At 35.1% G+C, this 22,565-nt stretch overlaps 1 protein-coding gene and 1 non-coding gene across 2 annotated transcripts; both read left to right on the forward strand.

Moving 5' to 3' along the window:
* Positions 1 to 1,272: 1,272 nt before the first annotated feature.
* On the forward strand, positions 1,273 to 3,434 carry LOC148581454 (glycerol-3-phosphate acyltransferase, chloroplastic-like). The gene is given in 8 exon segments (XM_088492383.1): positions 1,273 to 1,333; positions 1,450 to 1,595; positions 2,484 to 2,540; positions 2,672 to 2,773; positions 2,876 to 2,937; positions 3,030 to 3,096; positions 3,098 to 3,150; positions 3,386 to 3,434. Coding segments are annotated over 8 exon segments (597 nt in total).
* A 13,094-nt stretch (positions 3,435 to 16,528) lies between these two features.
* Positions 16,529 to 16,636, forward strand: LOC148581455 (small nucleolar RNA R71). The gene has a single exon (XR_015895880.1). It is a non-coding gene; the product is annotated as a small nucleolar RNA R71 (small nucleolar RNA).
* The last annotated feature ends 5,929 nt before the right edge of the window (positions 16,637 to 22,565 follow it).

Consider the following 22,565-nt stretch of genomic DNA (forward strand, 5'->3'; position numbering starts at 1 on the left):
GGCGCAGACGCTGGGGTATTTTATAAGAAGGATACTTTTATTTTGCAAGTGTTTGAAATTGTGAAAAACCAAATCCTATATACGTCTTTTATTCTGAATTAATAATAATAATAATAATAATAATAATAATAATAATAATAATAATAATAATAATAATATTTATTATAATGAGTATATATTGCCAAAAAAATAGTATAATCACCGGAATGATTATAGCGGGAGGAATCTAAAGAATAAAAATATTAAAGAAATTAAATTTGGTGTTGATTTTTTTAATTTTGAAATAATAATAATAATAATAATAATAATAATAATAATAATAATAATAATAATAATAATAATAATAATAATATGGACAAGAATAATGGACAACGTACTAAAATGATAGGGGATATCGGTCTTAATAATAAAGTAATCACAATGGCAATAATAATAATGGGAACAATAATAAATTTTTATTATAATGAGTTTATGTTGCCATAATAATAATATAATAACAAGAATGTTTATTGTAACAGAAATATCAAGAATTAAAATATTAAAATAGATAAACTTATAAATATTTGTTTGTTTCTGAAATAATAAAAAAAATTATTAATAATAATAGGATATAGTTCTTAATAATAATAATAATAATAATAATAATAATAATAATAATAATAAGAAGAAGAAGAAGAAGAAGAAGAAGAAGTAAAAGAAGAAGTAGTAAAATATTAAAATAGGTAAACTTATAAATATTTATTTATTTTTGAAATAATAAAAAAATTTACTAATAATAATAATAATAATAATAATAATAATAATAATAATAATAATAATAATAATAATAATAATAATAATAATAATAATAACATGAAGAATAAGTATATTTCTTAGTACTTGTTTTGGCATCATTAAAAAAATACAAATAGATTGTTACTTTTTAGTTTGTTTGGAAAATTTCTATGTGTAACAGTAAAGATAATAGAAAAAATAAAAAACCATTTTACTCACGTGCTAATTAACTTTATCTCACTACAAAATTTTTATTTGTTTGTGGTAGTTTTTTAATGGGGGTTACTAAAAACCTCCATAATATATTTTATTTGTGACAAATTATAAAACCTCGTTAAATAATTAACAAAAACTCCCACTACTCTCAATCCAATCAGTTATAAAAAAATCCAACCCAAAATAAATATTCACTCAGTCCATATAAAAAAAAAAATCAAAACAGCGCTTCGAGAGAGAGGATGAAGGAGAGTGAGATCTCTCTAAAACCCTAAAATCTCAATGTCATCGCTACTGGATAATGATTCCATTCAGATCGTTGAGGGAGAGGACGAGAGATTCAGTAATGATTCCATTCAGATCATTGAGGTAATGCTTAGATCTTCTGCTTCTTCCTCGTCTTCCACGACGGCTTCTTCCATTGATTCTGCTTTTTCTCTGGTGTTTTGAGGCACTCAGAGCGCGGTTTCAGCACGGATGCAGTGGCACTGGCCGAGGAAATTTGGAAGGCGAGCAAGCGAGAGTCTCTGGAAGCTTCGATTGAAGCTGCGTTCGAAGCTATCATATCTCGTGGAACTGATTCTCATGTCGTTCCAAGTCATTCGGTGAGAATTTCTTCCTAATTTGTTCTTGTTTGGTTCGGAACTTAAATTTTTTCACTCACTTCCGTTCAGAATATGTTCAGACAATCTCCGTGTTTGTGAGAAAGGAGAATTGAATTTGAGATCTCTATTAAGCCCAATATGTGCCTAGTTCAGCTTCATACGAATACTTTCTCACTTGCTTCTATAATTTCAATGATTCCTGATTGCTATTTCTGCACCTCGTCTGTGGATTTCGTGAATTGAATTGCAGAAAATGCAAGAATTGCAATCCTTAACTCAAACTTCTCACGACTTCCAAAGTGAACTATAACTGAACAATCACATAACTGATGCTCTCATTGTGGATTCAGGATCAGCATCTGCTACAATTAATGATAGCAAGAAAGTTTCACGTTATAAGCAAAACCTACTAGCTTGTCAGGAAGCTGATTTAAAAAAATAAAATAAAATCTTAAAACAAAAATTATTTACAGATGCAGAATTTGATAGAAAGGTTCCTACAATTATATATGAATAAAGATGAAGTTGTGAAAACACTTTTGTCCAAAGCAAGAATAGATCCTGGATTTACAATTCTAGGTATCCATCTTGAAATTCTCTATCAAGCAATTTATGTTTTTTTTTTATCCTTTTTGTAATATAAATAGTTGATTGTATGAGTTATTCAATTTTTATTTGAACAGAATGGTTATCCATTACCTAAATTATTGATGTAATTTGTTTGATTTTTCCACCCTGTATTCAGAGCAATTATTGATGTATTCAGAATGGTTATCCTTTTTGTAATATAAAGTGTTTGGACTTTTTTATAATCAATTTTAAATACAATATGAATTCCATCTTGCTGTACCTCTGCTTTACCCTATTCGGGTGGATCTTTGTTGCAAAAATTCTTATGTTGGCAACATGCCCTTTTTCATTGAAATTGAAGAAAGACTTAAGAAGGTTACAGTTTTTAACATCCTTACTTTATGCCTTTGAGTTATCTATTTGATTATTTGCTTGCTGTATATTCTCCCTTTGTTAACATTTTAATAGATGTGGGAGGAAATTTTAAGACTGAAATATTATTACAGGGACACAATATCATCTTGATGTCAAATCACCAGACTGAAGCAGATCCTGCTGTTATTGCATTACTAATTGAAAAAAAGGCCCCACATCTTGCTAAAAATATGGTTTTTTTTTAATATTATAATTTTTATTGTTTTATTGTTTTAATAGTCTTTGTGTACATGTGTAACTGCTGAAGAAATTGAATTCTGCCAATTGTTATACAGACCTATGTAGCAGGAGATAGAGTTGGTACTAATCCTTTGTGCAAGCCCTTCAGTTTTGGCAGGTTTATTTTATACTTCTCTTTATTAAATTTGAAATATGTCCATATATTTATTTTAACAAATGTAGTTGACTTAATAATCTTTGTTTTTATAGGAATTTGATTTGTGTATACTCTAAAAAGCACATGCTAGATGACCCCTTACAAATAGAAATGAAAAAAAAAAAAAGAAAAAGCAAATATATGAAGTTTGAAGGAGATGGCTGTGCTTTTAAGGTATATCTATTAGTGTAGAGTTAATAACTTTTTCTTTATAGATTCTAAATTCTGTAGCTTATCAATCTTAGTCCATGTTTTCTTGGAACCTGTAAGCTTTGAAATTTAAATATAATTCTTAAAAGGAAATATATAAAGTAACTGCAGATAATTTCTTCAATTAATTGTTCGTGTTGATTGGTCAAATATCCATTATTTTGGATTTCAGCTATTAAAGTTCTGCTTTTTGGTATAGGGGTGGATCTCAGCTAATCTGGATTGCCCCAAGTGGTGGTAGAGATTGAACAGATTCAAAAACTGGAGAATTTGTACCAATAAGTTAATTTTTTTGTTAAAATGAGATTATAAAAAAGAGCATTACATTCCTAGTTATTTGAAGTTATCATATGATAAATATATCATAGATATAATGTAACTTAATCATAGTGACCAATAGAATAGATCAACAGAAAGCTATTTGTCTGATACTGAGAGTTAGAATCTTTAATGCTTCTTGGAAGGGTCTTCAAACTCATATTTTCTTGTAGTTATTCTTTTTTATGCTGACTTTTAGGTTGTTTTATGCTTCTATTAGTTTACATAGATTCTCTTTAGATTGTGTCAGATAAATCTAAACCTAAGAAAAATATTGAGGGTGATTTTCAAGGTCAATATAGAAAGCTAGTAGGATATTGTGGCTGTCACTATAACAATAATCACTAACGGAGCTTTCAACACTAATTAATAAGTAAGCTTATCTTTTCAATTAGTACTACTTTTCACACAAAACCACCTGAAGATTCCTATTCTATCAATCACTAGCTATACCAAAGAGATATTCTCTTGTGTCTATTTGAATTAGATTTAGATTTATAAGATAACTAATCAAAAAGTAAAAAGTAGTTATTATTATTTTCAGGAAAAGTCAGGAAAAGAAGTCGATTTGTATTGCAGCAGCAACAACACCAAGCAGTAGACAAGGTGGAGAGGTAGTTCCCTCTGATATGTGGACTTGGAGAAAATACAGTCAAAAACCCATTAAAGGTTCTCCATTAATCTCTGCATATGTACTCTTACAGTTTTGTATTTCTAACTTTCTGAAGTGAAAAGAAAGTACATAGTATGTTTAAAATGTAGTGGTCCTCATATGCACATAAGGTGTTTGATAATACAAAAACAATCTTAACTTTGTTGCTTGCTCTAGGATGCTACCCTTTTACCGAAGTGGAAAGCATTTCAGACAGTCATATTTAATGAACTGGGGAAGAAGTTAATAATGTCGCTTTCTTATTTCTGATTATAGTTTGGTTGGATTCTAAAATCGGGGTATACTTTGTATCAATTCTGCAGTTAAAATTACGTTCATGTAAATTTTAATTACCTTTTCCTCTTTGTTCTGTTCTGTGCTTCAATAATTTCTTCAATGTAGTTTTCATACAAATTATAATTTGAATTTGTTATTATTGAAATTTGCAGGTGTTGGTGGTTATACTTATTTACTAGAGCTACTTTGGTGGGATGGCTGGTTTTAAGTAAGTTTAGGAGGAACCTTCCTATTTTCTCTTTTTTTCCTACTTGGTTGTGTGTTTGAGAATGAGACTGTTTGATTACATCAGGACCCTGAAACAACTTTGGTGCAGTGATTGTTGGGAAGGTAGCAAACTTTATGGCTTATATTTATGCTCCGGCAATACTCGTTATGCCATTTGGCGCTATCAGTATTATTGTCAGGTACATAGATCTCTAGTCTAGCTAAAATGCTAAGTAGTTAATTGTTTTGAATGCTGTGAGTTATGACTATTGTTGGTAGAACTAACATATTCAGTTATATTCTTGTAGTGCTATTTTGGCTCACTTCTTGCTGAATGAGCGGCTTCTGATGATGGGGGTCTTAGGATGTCTGTCTTGCAATGTGGGATCAATTGTCATTGTCATCCATGCTCCTCAAGAGCAAACTCCGACTTCTGTCTAAGAAATATGGGATTTGGCCACTCAACCAGGTTGTTATTTACTCCTGTTTACATTTTGGTATTAAGATTCCTTGCTTTACTGTCCAGTCCATTAACTAATGTCATTGATGTTTTCTTTTTTTCAACAGCATTTCTATTTTATGCCGTGGGAACAATTTCTTTAGTTTTGGCTTTGATTTTACACTTCGATCCTCACTACAGATAGTCTAATATGCTGGTTTACTTGGGAATTTGTTCATTAATGGGCTCATTTACGGTAATTATGTTTTGTGCCGATCACATAAATAGAAGTTTTATGAACAAAGAAATAAGTTTTATACACTATTTTTAAAACTTTTATACTGTTATCTCAGATGCTCTTGCATCAATACAATGTTAGTTGTGTGAGAACTTAAGGTAAAAAATGATTATAAAATAAAAATATCCATCATGAGTATTTGGGTCAATTATAGAATAAGTGAATATCTAATCCATTGTATGATTTTAGCTGATCTTCTAACTACTAATGCTAGATTCTTCTCTTTTGATCTGCAGAAACTTCCTACTTACCTTGATAAAATTTTTCATCCTGTTGTTGCTGTTATTTTATTTGTAACTTTTGTTCTAGCTTTTGGAGAGGTAAAATACTTTTTCAACTCATGATTTTTGTCATACTCAAACATTTTAATCTTGACATTGAAGAACTAACTGTTTCGATGCCTTTTGGCTTAGGTTATCCCTCAAGCTATATGCTCAAGATATGGACTCTATGTTGGTTCAAATTTTGTGGGACTTGTACAGTTGTACGTGTGCTGATGATATTTCGTTTTCCAATTGCATACCCTATTGGAAAGGTATATATTATGATTCTTTAAACATGTTAGCTTCTATCAAGGTATATATTTTTGCTTTTAGTTCCTGCTTTACAATGTTAAGATCTAATCAGCATTTTGTAACCGTTATCATTTCAGGTATGGGGAACTACATGATCTCAATAAACAAGAAATAGCTATCAGATATGGAAAAGAGCAAGTCCATGAATGGCGCAGAAGCTATGACACACCTCCTCCCAATGGAGAAAGTTTGAAAATGTGTGCTGAAAGAGAAGTTGCCTATTTTAGAGACCAAGTAAGTGAAAGTTTAATTTTGATGTTATATGTGCTATACTGAGTAACTTCAACATTATATGTGTTAGACAAGAAGTATTTGGTTTGATATATTGTATGATTGAATTTCTGTTGTGGCTGAAGTGATCATTTGACATTGTATAGTTTGATACATTGACAAGAACTATTGATATTGATAATTTTTTTATATATAGAGTTATGTTTTATATTGAGGAATTGTGTTATAAAAGATTTAGTTTTTAAATTTTGATATTAAAAAATAAATTTTTAATTTGAGAGTATGTAAATGAGATGAGATTAATCACTACAAGAAAAACACTCATTCAGGTACACTTGAAAAGTGTAGCCAAAAGTAAAAAAAAATGATGCCTTAGGCTACGGCTACGCTTTTTGGGCTACGGCTATGCTTTTTGGGGTGATTCCTATTCAGCCGTTGCCTATTCTCAAAGGCTACGCTTTTCTGCACCAAGGGCTACGCTTTTGGCGTTTGGGAATAGGCTACGCTTTTCAAGTGATGCTGTCCAGGACCAAAGGCTACGCTTTTCAGCTTTCATTTTTCCAGAATAGGCTACGCTTTTCAACGCTACTGCATCACTTGTAAAGCGTAGCCACATTGTATACCATAGCTACTTTTTATAAGTGTAGCCTTAGGTCCCTCTTTTTTTTTTATACTATAGCTACTATACATAAGTGTAGCCTTAGGTCCCTCATTGTTTTTTTTTTATTTTCTATATATATATATATTCTAATAATTTTTTTTCCAAAACCTAATATTTAGTAATATGATTATATATATAATCCTATTTTTTTAATTAAATTAGTCAAAAATTATAAAATAAAAATAAATACATAATAATACCATACAATATTCTTTAAATAATAAAAATTATCCTTTAACAAAATATATTTATAATGAACTAAAAATATTGGGATGATCATAAATGAGTATTCATACATCTCATACTAAATTAAACATACCCATATCAAAATATACATTAGATCACTTAGAATTTACTACTAATAAACTATAAAAAAACCAAAATATTGTATCCTACATAAGTATCTTCTTATAAAAGTTATTAATCTTCTGATAGAAGAGAAAAAGACAAATTGATGTCAAATAGAGCACCTAACATCTGCGACTGAATTGAACATATATTGAAGCAAATTCTTGACGAAGACTGGGCGAGCAGAGAGCAGAGCAGTATTGGCGGTGTTCCCAGTTCCAAATGGAGACTCGATCTAAATCATCGGCGGTTACCATTCATGGAATGCATCAGATGCAACTAGATCTTAATGCTCAATCTGCAGCAAATCAACAATTCATCATCATAATAAATAACTTCAAACAAATTCACTACCAAATTGAGAATCAAATAAACATGCTAATTGTGTACATTCCAAAAATAATGTAGAAGCCATGTCACACCCCTAATTATTGCCTACATTCATATTACATTACATATATTACTTTTGCAACTCAATCAAACTCAGTTCATTAATAGAGAACTATGATCGAAATCTTAAATTGGAATGAACAAAATAAAAATGGACATATCAAAGCTGCATCTTCTGGCAATTATTAGAACCAATTGACCAACTCTAACTATGCCAACAATGGCCTCAACCATTAAAATTTGAAGGACTTTAAGCAGTGAATAGCTTTGGTTATAGCTCTCTTCATTTCCCTTCAAATAAAATATCATTCAATTGAGTAACTCATTTTCTGGAAATACTAATTGCAAGTCTTCATTGTCTCTATTAACTTGAACTAGAACTGCAGCCTTGTACACAAACATCCCAAATATGACCGGCACAAGTTAAAATGAATGATATATATTAATGCAAATGAGAATGTGTTTTGTCTAGTAATGTGCACTTCAAATATTTTATAGCATAAGTTTCAAATTTTACCTGAAAATCAAAGATATCATTGGTAAAATACTGATGGGACAGAACCGAAATACCATAGATTGCTGCTGGAATCACAAGCCTTGGAAATGAAAGGAACATGCTACAACCCTTTATCAACAACTCCAATGAATCTTCTAGGTCCTCACTTCTTATACCAATCCTTTATCATGAGAACTTGTTCATCAAAATAAGGGATAATCAAAATAGGCCCCTTAGTAATTATGAAATTGTAAACAAGTTTGAGTTTTACTTATTGGGCTTCATTTTTCTGAATATCTGAGCAACAGAATGACATATAGTAAGCATAAAAAGCAAAAATACACTGGGAAAGAGCTGCTTATCATGCACATATTTTTACTATTGATTTTAAATTTCAAACAAAATCAGCAAGCTCATACGACCATTGCTACACTTATGAGCAATACTTATCTTCAAGAAATGGGAAAGAGCTGCAATAGGGGACTGAACCGGCCACTTAGAATTTATAAACATGCAAGGGTACAGCTCTTGAATCAAATCACTACAAGACACACGTCATCAATAAGTTTTGACCCTGCAAACTAAATTCTTGCAAATATCAAAGCTCAATGTAACTGTTAATTGGCTATTAATGTAAGTAGCTCAAGACTTCAAGGCTTCCCCCCAATAGGATTCCATATAAATTGAAGGTTAGTTGACCCTGTTTCACTGAACTACTTTATGTCGGTGATTGATATTTTTTTTAAAATATAAGTAAAAGCTAGCTATTCAATTATATACATAACAATGTCCAGTTAATATAAAATTTGGGGTTAATGATCATTATATTATATATATCACACGGTAAATTATTGTGGATCTAGAAGAAAACTAGATTTCATATAAAGCAGAAACCAAGAGTATCTCCTGCAAATATACATTAAAATGAGGAAGAACATTATTCTTTGCAAAACCAAATGGTCACAATTTCATGGAATTAATGCTTAAAATACATTTGAATGTAGAAGGAAGGAGTGAATATAGGGAATGTATGACAACAAGCTTTGATACCTAAAAGGAGTGAGACAACAGACTGTAACCTATTAAAATGGGTGCTGAAACAGAAACAGAAGGGGGGGCACTTTGGCATATTCAGTCACATTGCATTTTTTTCTAAACATAACACTTAGTGAGTCAATATGAATAACTTCAAAAGGTAGACCCAATAACGCCAAGTGCTACACCACTGTAAAAGCCTACACAATTTAAACCAATCACAAAAGGCACATATTTTCAAGTTGGACACTAACGTGTAGAACATAATAATAACAAAGCTGATTTTGATGGCATGACACAAAATTCTTGTGAATGATGGCTAAATGTACAATACAAGCACACGTTAATCAGGACCCAAAGAAAAGAAAAAATGGAAAAAGATTTTTGCCAACAGCTTTCTTAAAAATAATTTACTATAAGCTTTTATTTTTTAAAACAAAAGAACATTCCCTATCATTTAACAAAAGGAATTTCATATTTAAAATACTGTAAAAATTATTCCACAACATGGAAATAATAAAAATAACATACCTCTTATTCCATCATCATGCCAGACAAGTACTCTATATGTACTCTATATGTACTTAATCTGATACATGATTAAAATCCTATTCTTAATATATATGATTTATTTTGTTGGTTTTTGAGGCATAGGATTGCATATATCTCAATACTTACTTCTTTTAACTAATCGCTTTCCATCAACATTAATCCTACTGAATGTCTTAGTATAAGTATTTGATGAACTTACTGCAGCCATCAAAATAATTTGTATGGAGTTCTGCTCTACCCATAATTTCGTACATATTAATGACTTAACACAAAAAGTTATTATCCACTCATCCTCAACAGTCAACAGCTTACTGGTGCACGAAATTGTGATGTCCAGGCTCAAACTATTCCTGGCACGTGAGCAACTTGGTACGCGTAATCGTGATTACACATTCATAATTTGTCACAACTTCGATACAACTAACCAGCAAGTGCACTAGGTCGTCCAAGTAATACCTTACGTGAGTAAGGGTCGAATCCCACGGAGATTGTTGGTATGAAGCAAGCTATGGTCACCTTGTAAATCTCAGTCAGGCAGATATAAAGTGATAATGGTGTTTTCGAATATTATATAATAAAATAGAGATAGAGATACTTATGTAAATCATTGGTAGGAATTTTAGATAAGCGAATGGAGATGCTTTTCGTTCCTCTGAACCTCTGCTTTCCTGCTATCTTCATCCAATCAGTCTTACTCCTTTCCATGGCTGGCTTTATGCAAGGGCATCACCATTGTCAGTGGCTACATCCCCTCCTCTCAGTGAATAATATGCTCACGCACCCTGTCACGGCACGGCTATTCATCTGTTGGTTCTCGATCATGCTGGAATAGGATTCACCCTCCTTTTGCGTCTGTCACTAACGCCCAACAATCGCGAGTTTGAAGCTCGTCACAGTCATTCGATCATTGAATCCTACTCAGAATACCACAGACAAGGTTTAGACCTTCCGGATTCTCTTGAATGCCGCCATCATTCTAGCTTACGCCACGAAGATTCTGGTTAGGAGATCTAAGAGATATTCATTCTAGCTTAATTCATGTAGAACAGAAGTGTTTGTCAGGCACGCGTTCATAAGGGAGAAGGATGATGAGCATCACACATAATCATCACCTTCATCACGTTCTTGGGAGCGAATGGATATCTTAGAAGCGAGATAAGAAGAATTGAATAGAAAATAGTAGTACTTTGCATTAATCTTTGAGGAACAGCAGAGCTCCACACCTTAATCTATGGAGTGTAGAAACTCTACCGTTGAAAATACATAAGTGAAGGTCCAGGCATGGCCGAGATGGCCAGCCCCCTATTGTGATCTAAGATAGCATACAACTGATCAAAGATGCCTAATACAATAGTAAAAGGTCCTATTTATAATAAACTAGTCACTAGGGTTTACATGAGTAAGTAATTGATGCATAAATCCACTTCCTGGGCCCACTTGGTGTGTGTTTGGGCTGAGCCTGAGTGTTGCACATGTAGAGGGCATTTGTGGAGTTGAACGCCAGTTTTTGTGCCAGTTTGGGCGTTCAACTCTGGTTTTGGATCCTTTTCTGGCGCTGGACGCCAGATTTGGGTAGAAGGCTGGCGTTGAACGCCAGTTTACGTCGTCAATTCTTGGCCAAAGTATGGACTATTATATATTGATGGAAAGCCCTGGATGTCTACTTTCCAACGCAATTGGAAGCGTGCCATTTCGAGTTCTGTAGCTCCAGAAAATCCACTTTGAGTGCAGGGAGGTCAGAATCCAACAGCATCAGCAGTCCTTCTTCAACCTCTGAATCTGATTTCTGCTCAAGTCCCTCAATTTCAGCTAGAAAATACCTGAAATCACAGAAAAACACACAAACTCATAGTAAAGTCCAGAAATGTGAATTTAACATAAAAACTAATGAAAACATCCCTAAAAGTAACTAGATCCTACTAAAAACATACTAAAAACAATGCCAAAAAGCGTATAAATTATCCGCTCATCACAACACCAAACTTAAATTGTTGCTTGTCCCCAAGCAACTGAAAATCAAATAGGATGAAAAGAAGAGAATATACTATAAATTCCAAACTATCAATGAAACAGAGCTTCAATCATATGAGCGGGACTTATAGCTTTTTGCCTCTTGAATAGTTTTGGCATCTCACTTTATCCATTGAAGTTCAGAATGATTGGTATCTATAGGAACTTCAGATTTCGAATAGTGTTATTGACTCTCCTAGTTCAGTATGATGATTCTTGAACACAGCTTCTTTATGAGTCTTGGTCGTGGCCCTAAGCACTTTGTTTTCCAGTATTACCACCGGATACATAAATGCCACAGACACATAATTGGGTGAACCTTTTCAGATTGTGACTCAGCTTTGCTAAAGTCCCCAACTAGAGGTGTCCAGGGTTCTTAGGCACACTCTTTTTTTTTGCTTTGGACCTTGACTTTAACCGCTCAGTCTCAAGTTTTCACTTGACACCTACACGCCACAAGCACATGGTTAGGGACAGCTTGGTTTAGCCGCTTAGACCAGGATTTTATTCCTTTAGGCCCTCCTATCCACTGATGCTCAAAGCCTTGGGATCCTTTTTATTTGCCCTTGCCTTTTGGTTTTAAGGGTTATTGGCTTTTTCTGCTTGCTTTTTCTTTTTCTTTCTATTTTTTTTCGCCTTTTTTTTTTCTGCAAGCTTTGCTCTTTGCTGCTTTTTCTTGCTTCAAGAATCATTTTTTATGATTTTTCAGATTATCAAATAACATGTCTCCTAGTCATCATTCTTTCAAGAGCCAACATATTTAACATTCTTAAACAACAACTTCAAAAGACATATGCACTGTTCAAGCATACATTCAGAAAACAAGAAGCATTGTCACCACATCAATATAATTAAGCTAAGTTCAAGGATAAATTTGAAACTCATGTACTTCTTGTTCTTTTGAATTAAAATATTTTTCATTTAAGAGAGGTGATGGATTCATAGGACATTCATATCTTTAAGACAAAGTTACTAACTACTAATGATCATGTAATGAAGGCACCAACATAGATAAGCACATAACATAGAAAACGAAAAACAGAGAAAGCAAGAACAAGGAATGAATCCACCTTAGTGATGGTGGCATTTCCTTCTTGAGGAACCAATGATGTCCTTGAGCTCTTCTATGTCTCTTCCTTGTCTTTGTTGCTCCTCCCTCATTGCTTTTTGATCTTCTCTTATTTCATGAAGCATGATGGAGTGCTCTTGATGTTCCACCCTTAGTTGTCCCATATTGGAACTCAATTCTTCTAGGGAGGTGTTGATGTGCTCCCAATAGTTTTGTGGAGGAAAGTGCATTTGAGGCATTTCCGGAATCTCATGGTGATGAGCTTCTTGCGCCTCTTGAGCTCCATGACTGGGCTCTCTTGCTTGCTCCATCTTTTTCTTAGTGATGGGCTTTTCCTCTTTAATGAGGATATCTCCCTCTATGTCAATCCCAGCTGAATTGCATAGGTGGCAAATGAGGTGAGGAAAGGCTAACCTTGCCATGGTGGAGGACTTGTCAGCCACCTTGTAGAGTTCTTGAGGTATAATCTCATGAACTTCCACCTCTTCTCCAATCATGATGCTATGGATCATGATGGCCCGGTCTATAGTAACTTCAGACCGATTGCTGGTGGGAATGATTTAGCATTGAATAAACTCCAACCATCCTCTAGCAATAGGCTTGAGGTCCAATCTTCTTAGTTGAACCGGCTTGCCTTTGGAGTCAATCTTCCATTGAGCTCCTTCTACACATATGTCCATAAGGACTTGGTCCAACCTTTGATCAAAGTTGACTCTCCTTGTGTAGGGGCGTGCGTTTTCTTCCATGTATGGCAAGTTGAACGCCAACCTCACATTCTCCGGACTAAAATCTAAGTGTTTCCCCCGAACCATTGTAACATAGTTCTTTGGATCCGGGTTCTTACTTTGATCATGGTTCTTGGTGATCCATGCATTGGCATAGAACTCTTGAACCATTAGGATGCCGACTTGTTGGATGGGATTTGTTAGAACTTCCCAACCTCTTCTTTGAATTTCATGTCGGATCTCCGGATACTCATTTCTTTTGAGTTTAAAAGGGACCTCAGGGATCACCTTCTTCTTGGCCACAACATTATAGAAGTGGTCTTGATGGGCTTTGGAGATGAACCTTTCCATCTCCCATGACTCGGATGTGGAAGCTTTTATCTTCCCTTTCCCTCTTCTAGAGGATTCTCCGGTCTTAGGTGCCATCAATGGTAATGGAAAAACAAAAAAGCTATGCTTTTACCACACCAAACTTAGAATATTGCTCACCCTCGAGCAATAAACAAAAGAATAGAAGAAGAAGAAGAAATATAGAGAGGGAGAGGGAGATGTGGTTTCGGCTAAGGAGAGTGTAGAGGGGTGTGTTGTGTGAATTTGGTGAAGAATGGAGGTCTTTATATAGGGAATGGAGGGGGGTTAAGGTTCGGCCATATGGGTGGGTTTGGGTGGGAAATTGGTTTTGAATTTTGAAGGTAGGTGGAGTTTATGAGGTAGGTTTATTGGGAAGAGTGGGTGGATGTGAGTGGTGAAGAGGTGATGGGGAAGAGAGTTTGAGGTGATTGGTGAAGGGTTTTTGGGTAAGAGTGTTTATGGGGTTGTGTGAAAGAGAGTGGTGAGAAGAAGTGAGTGGAGGTAGGTGGGGATCCTGTGGGGTCCACAGATCCTGAGTGGATCCTGTGGGGTCTACAGATCCTGAGGTGTTCAAGGATTTACATCCCTGCACCCATTAGGCATGTAAAAATGCCTTTGTATCCAACTCTGGGCGTTCAGCGCCAGGTTGGTGGCCATTTTGGGCGTTCAACGCCCATCTGTGTGCCATTTCTGGCGTTGAACGCCAGAACCATGCCTGTTCTGGCGTTCAGCGCCCAGAAGCTGCCCATTTTGGGCGTTCAGCGCCAGAACCATGCTCTGTTCTGGCGCTGAACGCCAGACAGATGCTCCTCCAGGGTGTAATTTTTCTTCTGCTGTTTTTGATTCCGTTTTCAATTTTTATATTTATTTTGTGACTCCACATGATCATGAACCTAAGAAAACATGAAAAACAATAAAAATAAGAATTAGATAAACATTGGGTTGCCTCCCAACAAGCGCTTCTTTAATGTCAATAGCTTGACAGTGGGCTCTCATGGAGCCTCACAGATGTGCAGAGCTTTGTTGAGACTCTCCAACACCAAACTTAGAATTTGGATATGGGAGTTTAACACCAAACTTAGAGTTTGGTTGTGGCCTCCCAACACCAAACTTAGAGTTTGACTGTGGGGGCTCTGGTTGACTCTGCTTGGAGAGAAGCTTTTTCTGCTTCCTCTCCATGGTTGCAGAGGGAGATCCTTGAGTTTTAAACACAAGGGAGTTCTCATTCTATTGAAGGAATATTTCACCTCTGTCAACATCAATCACAGCTCTTGCTGTGGCCAGGAAAGGTCTTCCCAGGATGATGGATTCATCCTCTTCCTTTCTAGTATCCAGGACTATGAAATCAGTAGGTATGTAAAGGCCCTCAACCTTTACTAATACATCTTCTACTTGTCCATAGGCCTGTTTTCTTGAGCTGTCTGCCATCTCTAGTGAGATTTTAGCAGCTTGCACCCCATAGATTCCCAGTTTCTCTATTACAGAGAGGGGCATGAGGTTTATTCCTGAACCAAGGTCACACAGAGCCTTAAAGATCATGGTGCCTATGGTGCAGGGTATTATGAACTTTCCAGGATCCTGTCTCTTCTGAGGCAATGTCAGTTGATCCAAATCACTTAGTTCATTGATAAACAAGGGAGGTTCAACTTCCCAAGCATCAATGCCAAATAATTTGGCATTCAGCTTCATGATTGCACCAAGAAACTTGGCAGTTTGCTCTTCAGTAACATCCTCATTCTCTTCAGAAGAGGAATACTCATCAGAGCTCATGAAGGGTATAAGGAGGTTCAATGGAATCTCTATGGTCTCTAGATGAGCCTCAGAGTCCTTTGGTTCCTCAGAGGGAAACTCCTTATTGACCACTGGACGTCCCAGGAGGTCTTCCTCCTTGGGATTCACGTCCTCTCCTCTCCTCACAGGTTCGGCCATGGCGCTTATGTCAATGGCCTTGCACTCTCCTTTTGGGTTCTCTTCTGTATTGCTTGGGAGAGTACTAGGAGGGATTTCAGTGATCCTTTTACTCAGCTGGCCCACTTGTGCTTCCAGATTTCTAATGGAAGACCTTGTTTCATTCATGAAACTTACAGTGGCCTTAGATAGATCAGAGACTAGATTTGCTAAATTAGAAGCATTTTGTTCAGAGTTCTCTGTCTGTTGCTGAGTTGATTATGGAAAAGGCTTGCTATTGCTAAACCTGTTTCTTCCAGCATTATTAAAGCCTTGTTGGGGCTTTTGATCCTTCCATGAGAAATTTGGATGATTTTTCCATGTTGAGTTATAGGTGTTTCCATAAGGTTCACCTAAGTAATTTACCTCTGCTATTGCAGGGTTCTCAGGATCATAAGCTTCTTCTTCAGAAGATGCCTCTTGAGTACTGTTGGATGCAGCTTGCATTCCATGCAGACTCTGAGAGATCATATTGACTTGCTGAGTCAATATTTTATTCTGAGCCAATATGGCATTCAGAGTATCAACTTCAAGAACTCCCTTCTTCATAAACGTCCCATTATTCACAGGATTCCTTTCAGAAGTGTACATGAACTGGTTATTAGCAACCATGTCAATGAGTTCTTGAGCTTCTGCAGGCGTTTTCTTTAGGTGAATGGATCCACCTGCAGAGGTATCCAATGACATCTTAGATAACTCAGACAGACCATCATAGAATATATCCAGAATGGTCCATTCTGAAAGCATGTCAGAAGGACACTTTTTGGTCAACTGTTTGTATCTTTCCCAAGCTTCATAGAGGGATTCACCTTCTTTCTGTCTGAAGGTTTGAACATCAGCTCTAAGCTTGCTCAGCTTTTGAGGAGGAAAGTACTTGGCTAAGAAAGTCGTGACCAGCTTATCCCAAGAGTTCAGGCTGTCTTTAGGTTGAGAATTCAACCATAATCTAGCCCTGTCTCTTACAGCAAAAGGGAAAAGCATGAGCCTGTAGACTTCAGGATCTACTCCATTAGTCTTAACAGTATCACATATCTGCAAGAATTCAGTTAAGAACTGAAAAGGATCTTCAGATGGAAGTCCATGAAACTTGCAGTTCTGCTGCATCAGAGAAACTAATTGAGGTTTCAGCTCAAAGTTGTTTGCTCCAATGGCAGGAATGGAGATGCTTCTTCCATGTAAATTGGAATTAGGTGCAGTAAAGTCACCAAGCATCTTCCTTACATTATTATTATTTTCGGCTGCCATCTCCTCTGCCTGTTCGAAAATTTCTGAAAGGTTATCTCTGGATTGTTGTATTTTAGCTTCTCTTAATTTTCTCTTCAGAGTCCTTTCAGGTTCTGGATCTTCTTCCACAAGAATATTCTTATCCTTGCTCCTGCTCATATGACAAAGAAGAAGGCACAGAAAAATAATAATAATAATGGAGATCCTTTATACCACAGTATAGGGATTCCTGCGTGAGTGGAAGAAGAGGGGGAGACAAAGAATGTAATATAATGGAAGAAACACAACTGTGAGGATGGAAGAGAGGTGAGATGAGATGTTAGGATATGAATGAATAAATAGAATGAGATGGGGGAGGGATAATTTTCGAAAATTATTTTGAAAAAGAGTTAGTGATTTTCGAAAATGGTTTTTGAAAAATGTTAGTAATTTTCGAAAATTTTTGAAATCAAAAATAAAAAATAAAAATAATTAGTTAATTAAAAAGAAATTTTTGAAAAAGAAGGAAGATATTTTCGAAAATGAGAGAGAGAGAGAGTTAGTTAGGTGGTTTTGAAAAAGTTAAGAAACAAACAAAAAGTTAGTTAGTTAGTTGAAACAAATTTTGAAAAGATAAGAAGTTAGGAAGTTAGAAAAGATATTTGAAAAGATATTTTTGAAAAAGATAAGATGAGAAGATATTTTTGAAAAGATATGATAGAAATTAGTTTTTGAAAAAGATTTGATTTTTTAAAATTTCAATTAATGACTTGGTTCATAAGAAATCACAAGATATGATTCTAGAACTTAAAGTTTGCATCTTTCTTAACAAGCAAGTAACAAACTTCAAATTTTTGAATCAAAACATTAATTGATTATGTTATTTTCGAAAATTTGATATAAAAATAAGAAAAAAATTTTTGAAAAATATTTTTGGAGTTTTCGAAAATAACTAAGAATTTTGAAAAAGATTTGAATTTTGAAAAAGATTCTGAAAAAGATAAGATTTTCAAATTGAAAATTTGATTTGACTCATTGGCAACAACTTGATTTTTAAAAATTTTTGAAAAAGTCAACTCAAATTTTCGAATTTGATGAGAGAGAAAAAGGGAAAGATATTTTTTTTATTTTTGAATTTTTTTGATGAGAGAGAAAAACATGAAAATTATGCAATGCATGAAATTTTTAGATCAAAACAGTGAATGCATGCAAGAATGCTATGAATGTCAAGATGAACACCAAGAACACTATGAAGAACATGATGAACATCAAGAACATATTTTTGAAAAATTTTTAATGCAAAGAAAACATGCAAGACACCAAACTTAGAATTCTTTAATGCTTAGACACTAAGAATTCAAGAATGCATATGATAAACATGAAAAGACACAAAACAAAAAATCATCAAGATCAAACAAGAAGACTTACCAAGAACAACTTGAAGATCATGAAGAACACTATGAATGCATGATATTTTCGAAAAATGCAAGATGCATATGCAAGTGACACCAAACTTATAATGTGACTCAAGACTCAAACAAGAAACAGAAAATATTTTTGATTTTTATGATTTTCTAATTTTTTTGGATTTTTATTTTATATTTTTCGAAAATTATATGAAAAAGAAAAATAAGGATTCCAAAATTTTTAATATGAATTCCAGGAATCTTGCATTGTTAGTCTAAAGCTTCAGTCCAGGAATTAGACATGGCTCACTAGCCAGCCAAGCTTTCAAAGAAAGCTCCAGTCCAAAACACTAGACATGGCCAATGGCCAGCCAAGCTTCAGCATTTAACACCAGAGTATATTGATCTTGATAACAAATTGCAAGCCTCAGTCCAAATAGATTTAGACATGGCTTTACAGCCAGCCAGGCTTTACATGCTTCATGAAACACTAGAATTCATTCTTAAAAATTTTGAATAAAATTTTTTTTTGAAAACATTTTTTTTTCGAAAACAAAGGAGAAAATTTTGAAATATTTTTGAAAAATTTTTGAAAGAAAATAAAAAGAAAATTACCTAATCTGAGCAACAAGATGAACCGTCAGTTGTCCAAACTCAAACAATCCCCGGCAACGGCGCCAAAAACTTGGTGCTGTTGCCGGATCAAAAGGGAATCTGGCACTGATGTTACCGGACCAAAAGCTTGCCGAAAACTCAAACAATCCCCGGCAACGGCGCCAAAAACTTGGTGCACGAAATTGTGATGTCCAGGCTCAAACTATTCCAGGCACGTGAGCAACTTGGTACGTGTAATCGTGATTACACATTCATAATTTGTCACAACTTCGATACAACTAACCAGCAAGTGCACTGGGTCGTCCAAGTAATACCTTACGTGAGTAAGGGTCGAATCCCACGGAGATTGTTGGTATGAAGCAAGCTATGGTCACCTTGTAAATCTCAGTCAGGCAGATATAAAGTGATAATGGTGTTTTCGAATATTATATAATAAAATAGGGATAGAGATACTTATGTAAATCATTGGTAGGAATTTCAGATAAGCGAATGGAGATGCTTTTCGTTCCTCTGAACCTCTGCTTTCCTGCTATCTTCATCCAATCAGTCTTACTCCTTTCCATGGCTGGCTTTATGCAAGGGCATCACCGTTGTCAGTGGCTACATCCCCTCCTCTCAGTGAATAATATGCTCACGCACCCTGTCACGGCACGGCTATTCATCTGTCAGTTCTCGATCATGCTGGAATAGGATTCACCCTCCTTTTGCGTCTGTCACTAACGCCCAACAATCGCGAGTTTGAAGCTCGTCACAGTCATTCGATCATTGAATTCTACTCAGAATACCACAGACAAGGTTTAGACCTTCCGGATTCTCTTGAATGCCGCCATCATTCTAGCTTATGCCACGAAGATTCTGGTTAGGAGATCTAAGAGATATTCATTCTAGCTTAATTCATGTAGAACAGAAGTGTTTGTCAGGCACGCGTTCATAAGGGAGAAGGATGATGAGCGTCACACATAATCATCACCTTCATCACATTCTTGGGTGCGAATGGATATCTTAGAAGCGAGATAAGAAGAATTGAATAGAAAACAGTAGTACTTTGCATTAATCTTTGAGGAACAGCAGAGCTCCACACCTTAATCTATGGAGTGTAGAAACTCTACCGTTGAAAATACATAAGTGAAGGTCCAGGCATGGCCGAGATGGCCAGCCCCCTATTGTGATCTAAGATAGCATACAACTGATCAAAGATGCCTAATACAATAGTAAAAGGTCCTATTTATAATAAACTAGTCACTAGGGTTTACATGAGTAAGTAATTGATGCATAAATCCACTTCCTGGGCCCACTTGGTGTGTGTTTGGGCTGAGCCTGAGTGTTGCACATGTAGAGGCCATTTGTGGAGTTGAACGCCAGTTTTTGTGCCAGTTTGGGCGTTCAACTCTGGTTTTGGATCCTTTTCTGGCGCTGGACGCCAGATTTGGGTAGAAGGCTGGCGTTGAACGCCAGTTTACGTCGTCAAATCTTGGCCAAAGTATGGACTATTATATATTGCTGGAAAGCCCTGGATGTCTACTTTCCAACGCAATTGGAAGCACGCCATTTCGAGTTCTGTAGCTCCAGAAAATCCACTTTGAGTGCAGGGAGGTCAGAATCCAACAGCATCAGCAGTCCTTCTTCAACCTCTGAATCTGATTTCTGCTCAAGTCCCTCAATTTCAGCCAGAAAATACCTGAAATCATAGAAAAACACACAAACTCATAGTAAAGTCCAGAAATGTGAATTTAACATAAAAACTAATGAAAACATCCCTAAAAGTAACTAGATCCTACTAAAAACATACTAAAAACAATGCCAAAAAGCGTATAAATTATCCGCTCATCACTTACACTAATCACTTTTTGAACAATGTAAATATAATTTCTCAATGCACTATCTAGGAAAACTTAAAAACAAAAGCAAAGTTTCACACATTATAGTTAGATCAAGTTTGAGTTGTTAAGGCATGTCAAACAGTAATGCCCAATACATTTAGCATTTATTCTAAAAAAAACATTCTCAAAGCTTCAGTTTTTGTAAATTGGCTAAGAAAGCCATGCTTTAAAATGCAAGCAGAATACAACATATAAAACCACAAGGTTTGCATTGACACTTTTTTTTTACTTTTGACATTGGATTGATAATAGTGTTTTTTAAAATTATGTACAGTTTGAGTATTAATTTCAAATGTGACACAAATTAATTTCTGTACTCCTAGAAATTGGACCCTTTAATTTTAGTTCTTTTCACAATTTTAAAGAATACAAAAAAATTATATCATGTTAAAGCATATCTCTTATCTTACTTCTATATGGAAAAGAATTAGCCTTGCATTCACTATATATACATAAAAAGCAGTTGGAAGTACCATATAGAGTTTGACTAGGTGACTCCAATATAATTTCATAATGCAGAACCGAAAACAAGATAAAACCATAGCTTTCATTGCCTTCATTTATATACATACATAAGATTCTAGCATTTATAAACAATAACAATTTTAAGTTGCATCATATGAATGACACAAGGGAGCAAAATTGTGCTAGTAATGACAGAAAAGAATGTAAAAGAAGAACATGGCATTGAAAGCATTAGCAAAATTGAGGTTGACCATGAGATCACAGAAGTTAATAGGAGAAAAAATAATGTATCTACCAATTTCATGTGACTGAGAACACACTCAGCAAGAAAAAAAAGAGAACACAGAACTCTGTTTTATAATCTCAGCATTTAACATTTCATTCAATCCACCATAGCCTTTGTCTTATATATACATTGATCAAAAGGTAAAAGAACCTTTTTCCAATTTCAAAAAGGATAGATGAGAACAGTATCGGAGGCAATTTTGGAGCTAAATTGGAATTCTAAAAAATTTTAAGGAACAGATTACTTCTGTATGCACAATTAAAATTGGACAATTATTTCTAATAGAATGCAGGAATATATTTTCAGCAAAGAAACAACTAATGAACCATTTATCTTCAGGTCAACAACTAAGGAAACAATTAAATTGGAACTAGGGTTCGAACCAAAATAGCAACCAAATTGGGAACAAGCAATTAAACTAAATTGGTGCAAAGAAATTCGATCAACAATCAAAATGATTCAATTGAAACAAAGGAACGAAGACAAAAGATGAAATTAGAAGAACAAGAAAAGGGAGAGAAAGCGAACCAGGAAGCGGGAAATAGGGTACGTTTGAGCGGCGCACAACAGTGCAAGGGGGGAAGGTTGAGGACGACGATATCGGGACGGTTGGGAAGCCACGCGACGACATCGGGACGTGCACGGCGGAGGGACAAACAATGGACGTGCCTCTCCACCTTGCTTTTGCGCACGGGAGCTTGAGCAGATCCGTGACGAGGAAGGACATAGCGGCTGCTCTGATGATAACGGAACATATACGGCGGTAAGGAGTCTTGAAACTAGTGATTGTCGCCTTTGTCCCCCTTTGGGTTCACGCAAAAACGAGGATTAATCGCCCTAAATTCACCCAATTTCGATTATAAAATAAATTTGAGCTGTTGCTGCGTCAGTTGATACACAAAACCGCCCCTATCTTGAGCAGT

Source organism: Arachis ipaensis, chromosome B10 (assembly GCF_059453495.1).
Source record: "Arachis ipaensis isolate K30076 ecotype BB chromosome B10, ASM5945349v1, whole genome shotgun sequence".
Classification (NCBI taxonomy): domain Eukaryota; kingdom Viridiplantae; phylum Streptophyta; class Magnoliopsida; order Fabales; family Fabaceae; genus Arachis; species Arachis ipaensis.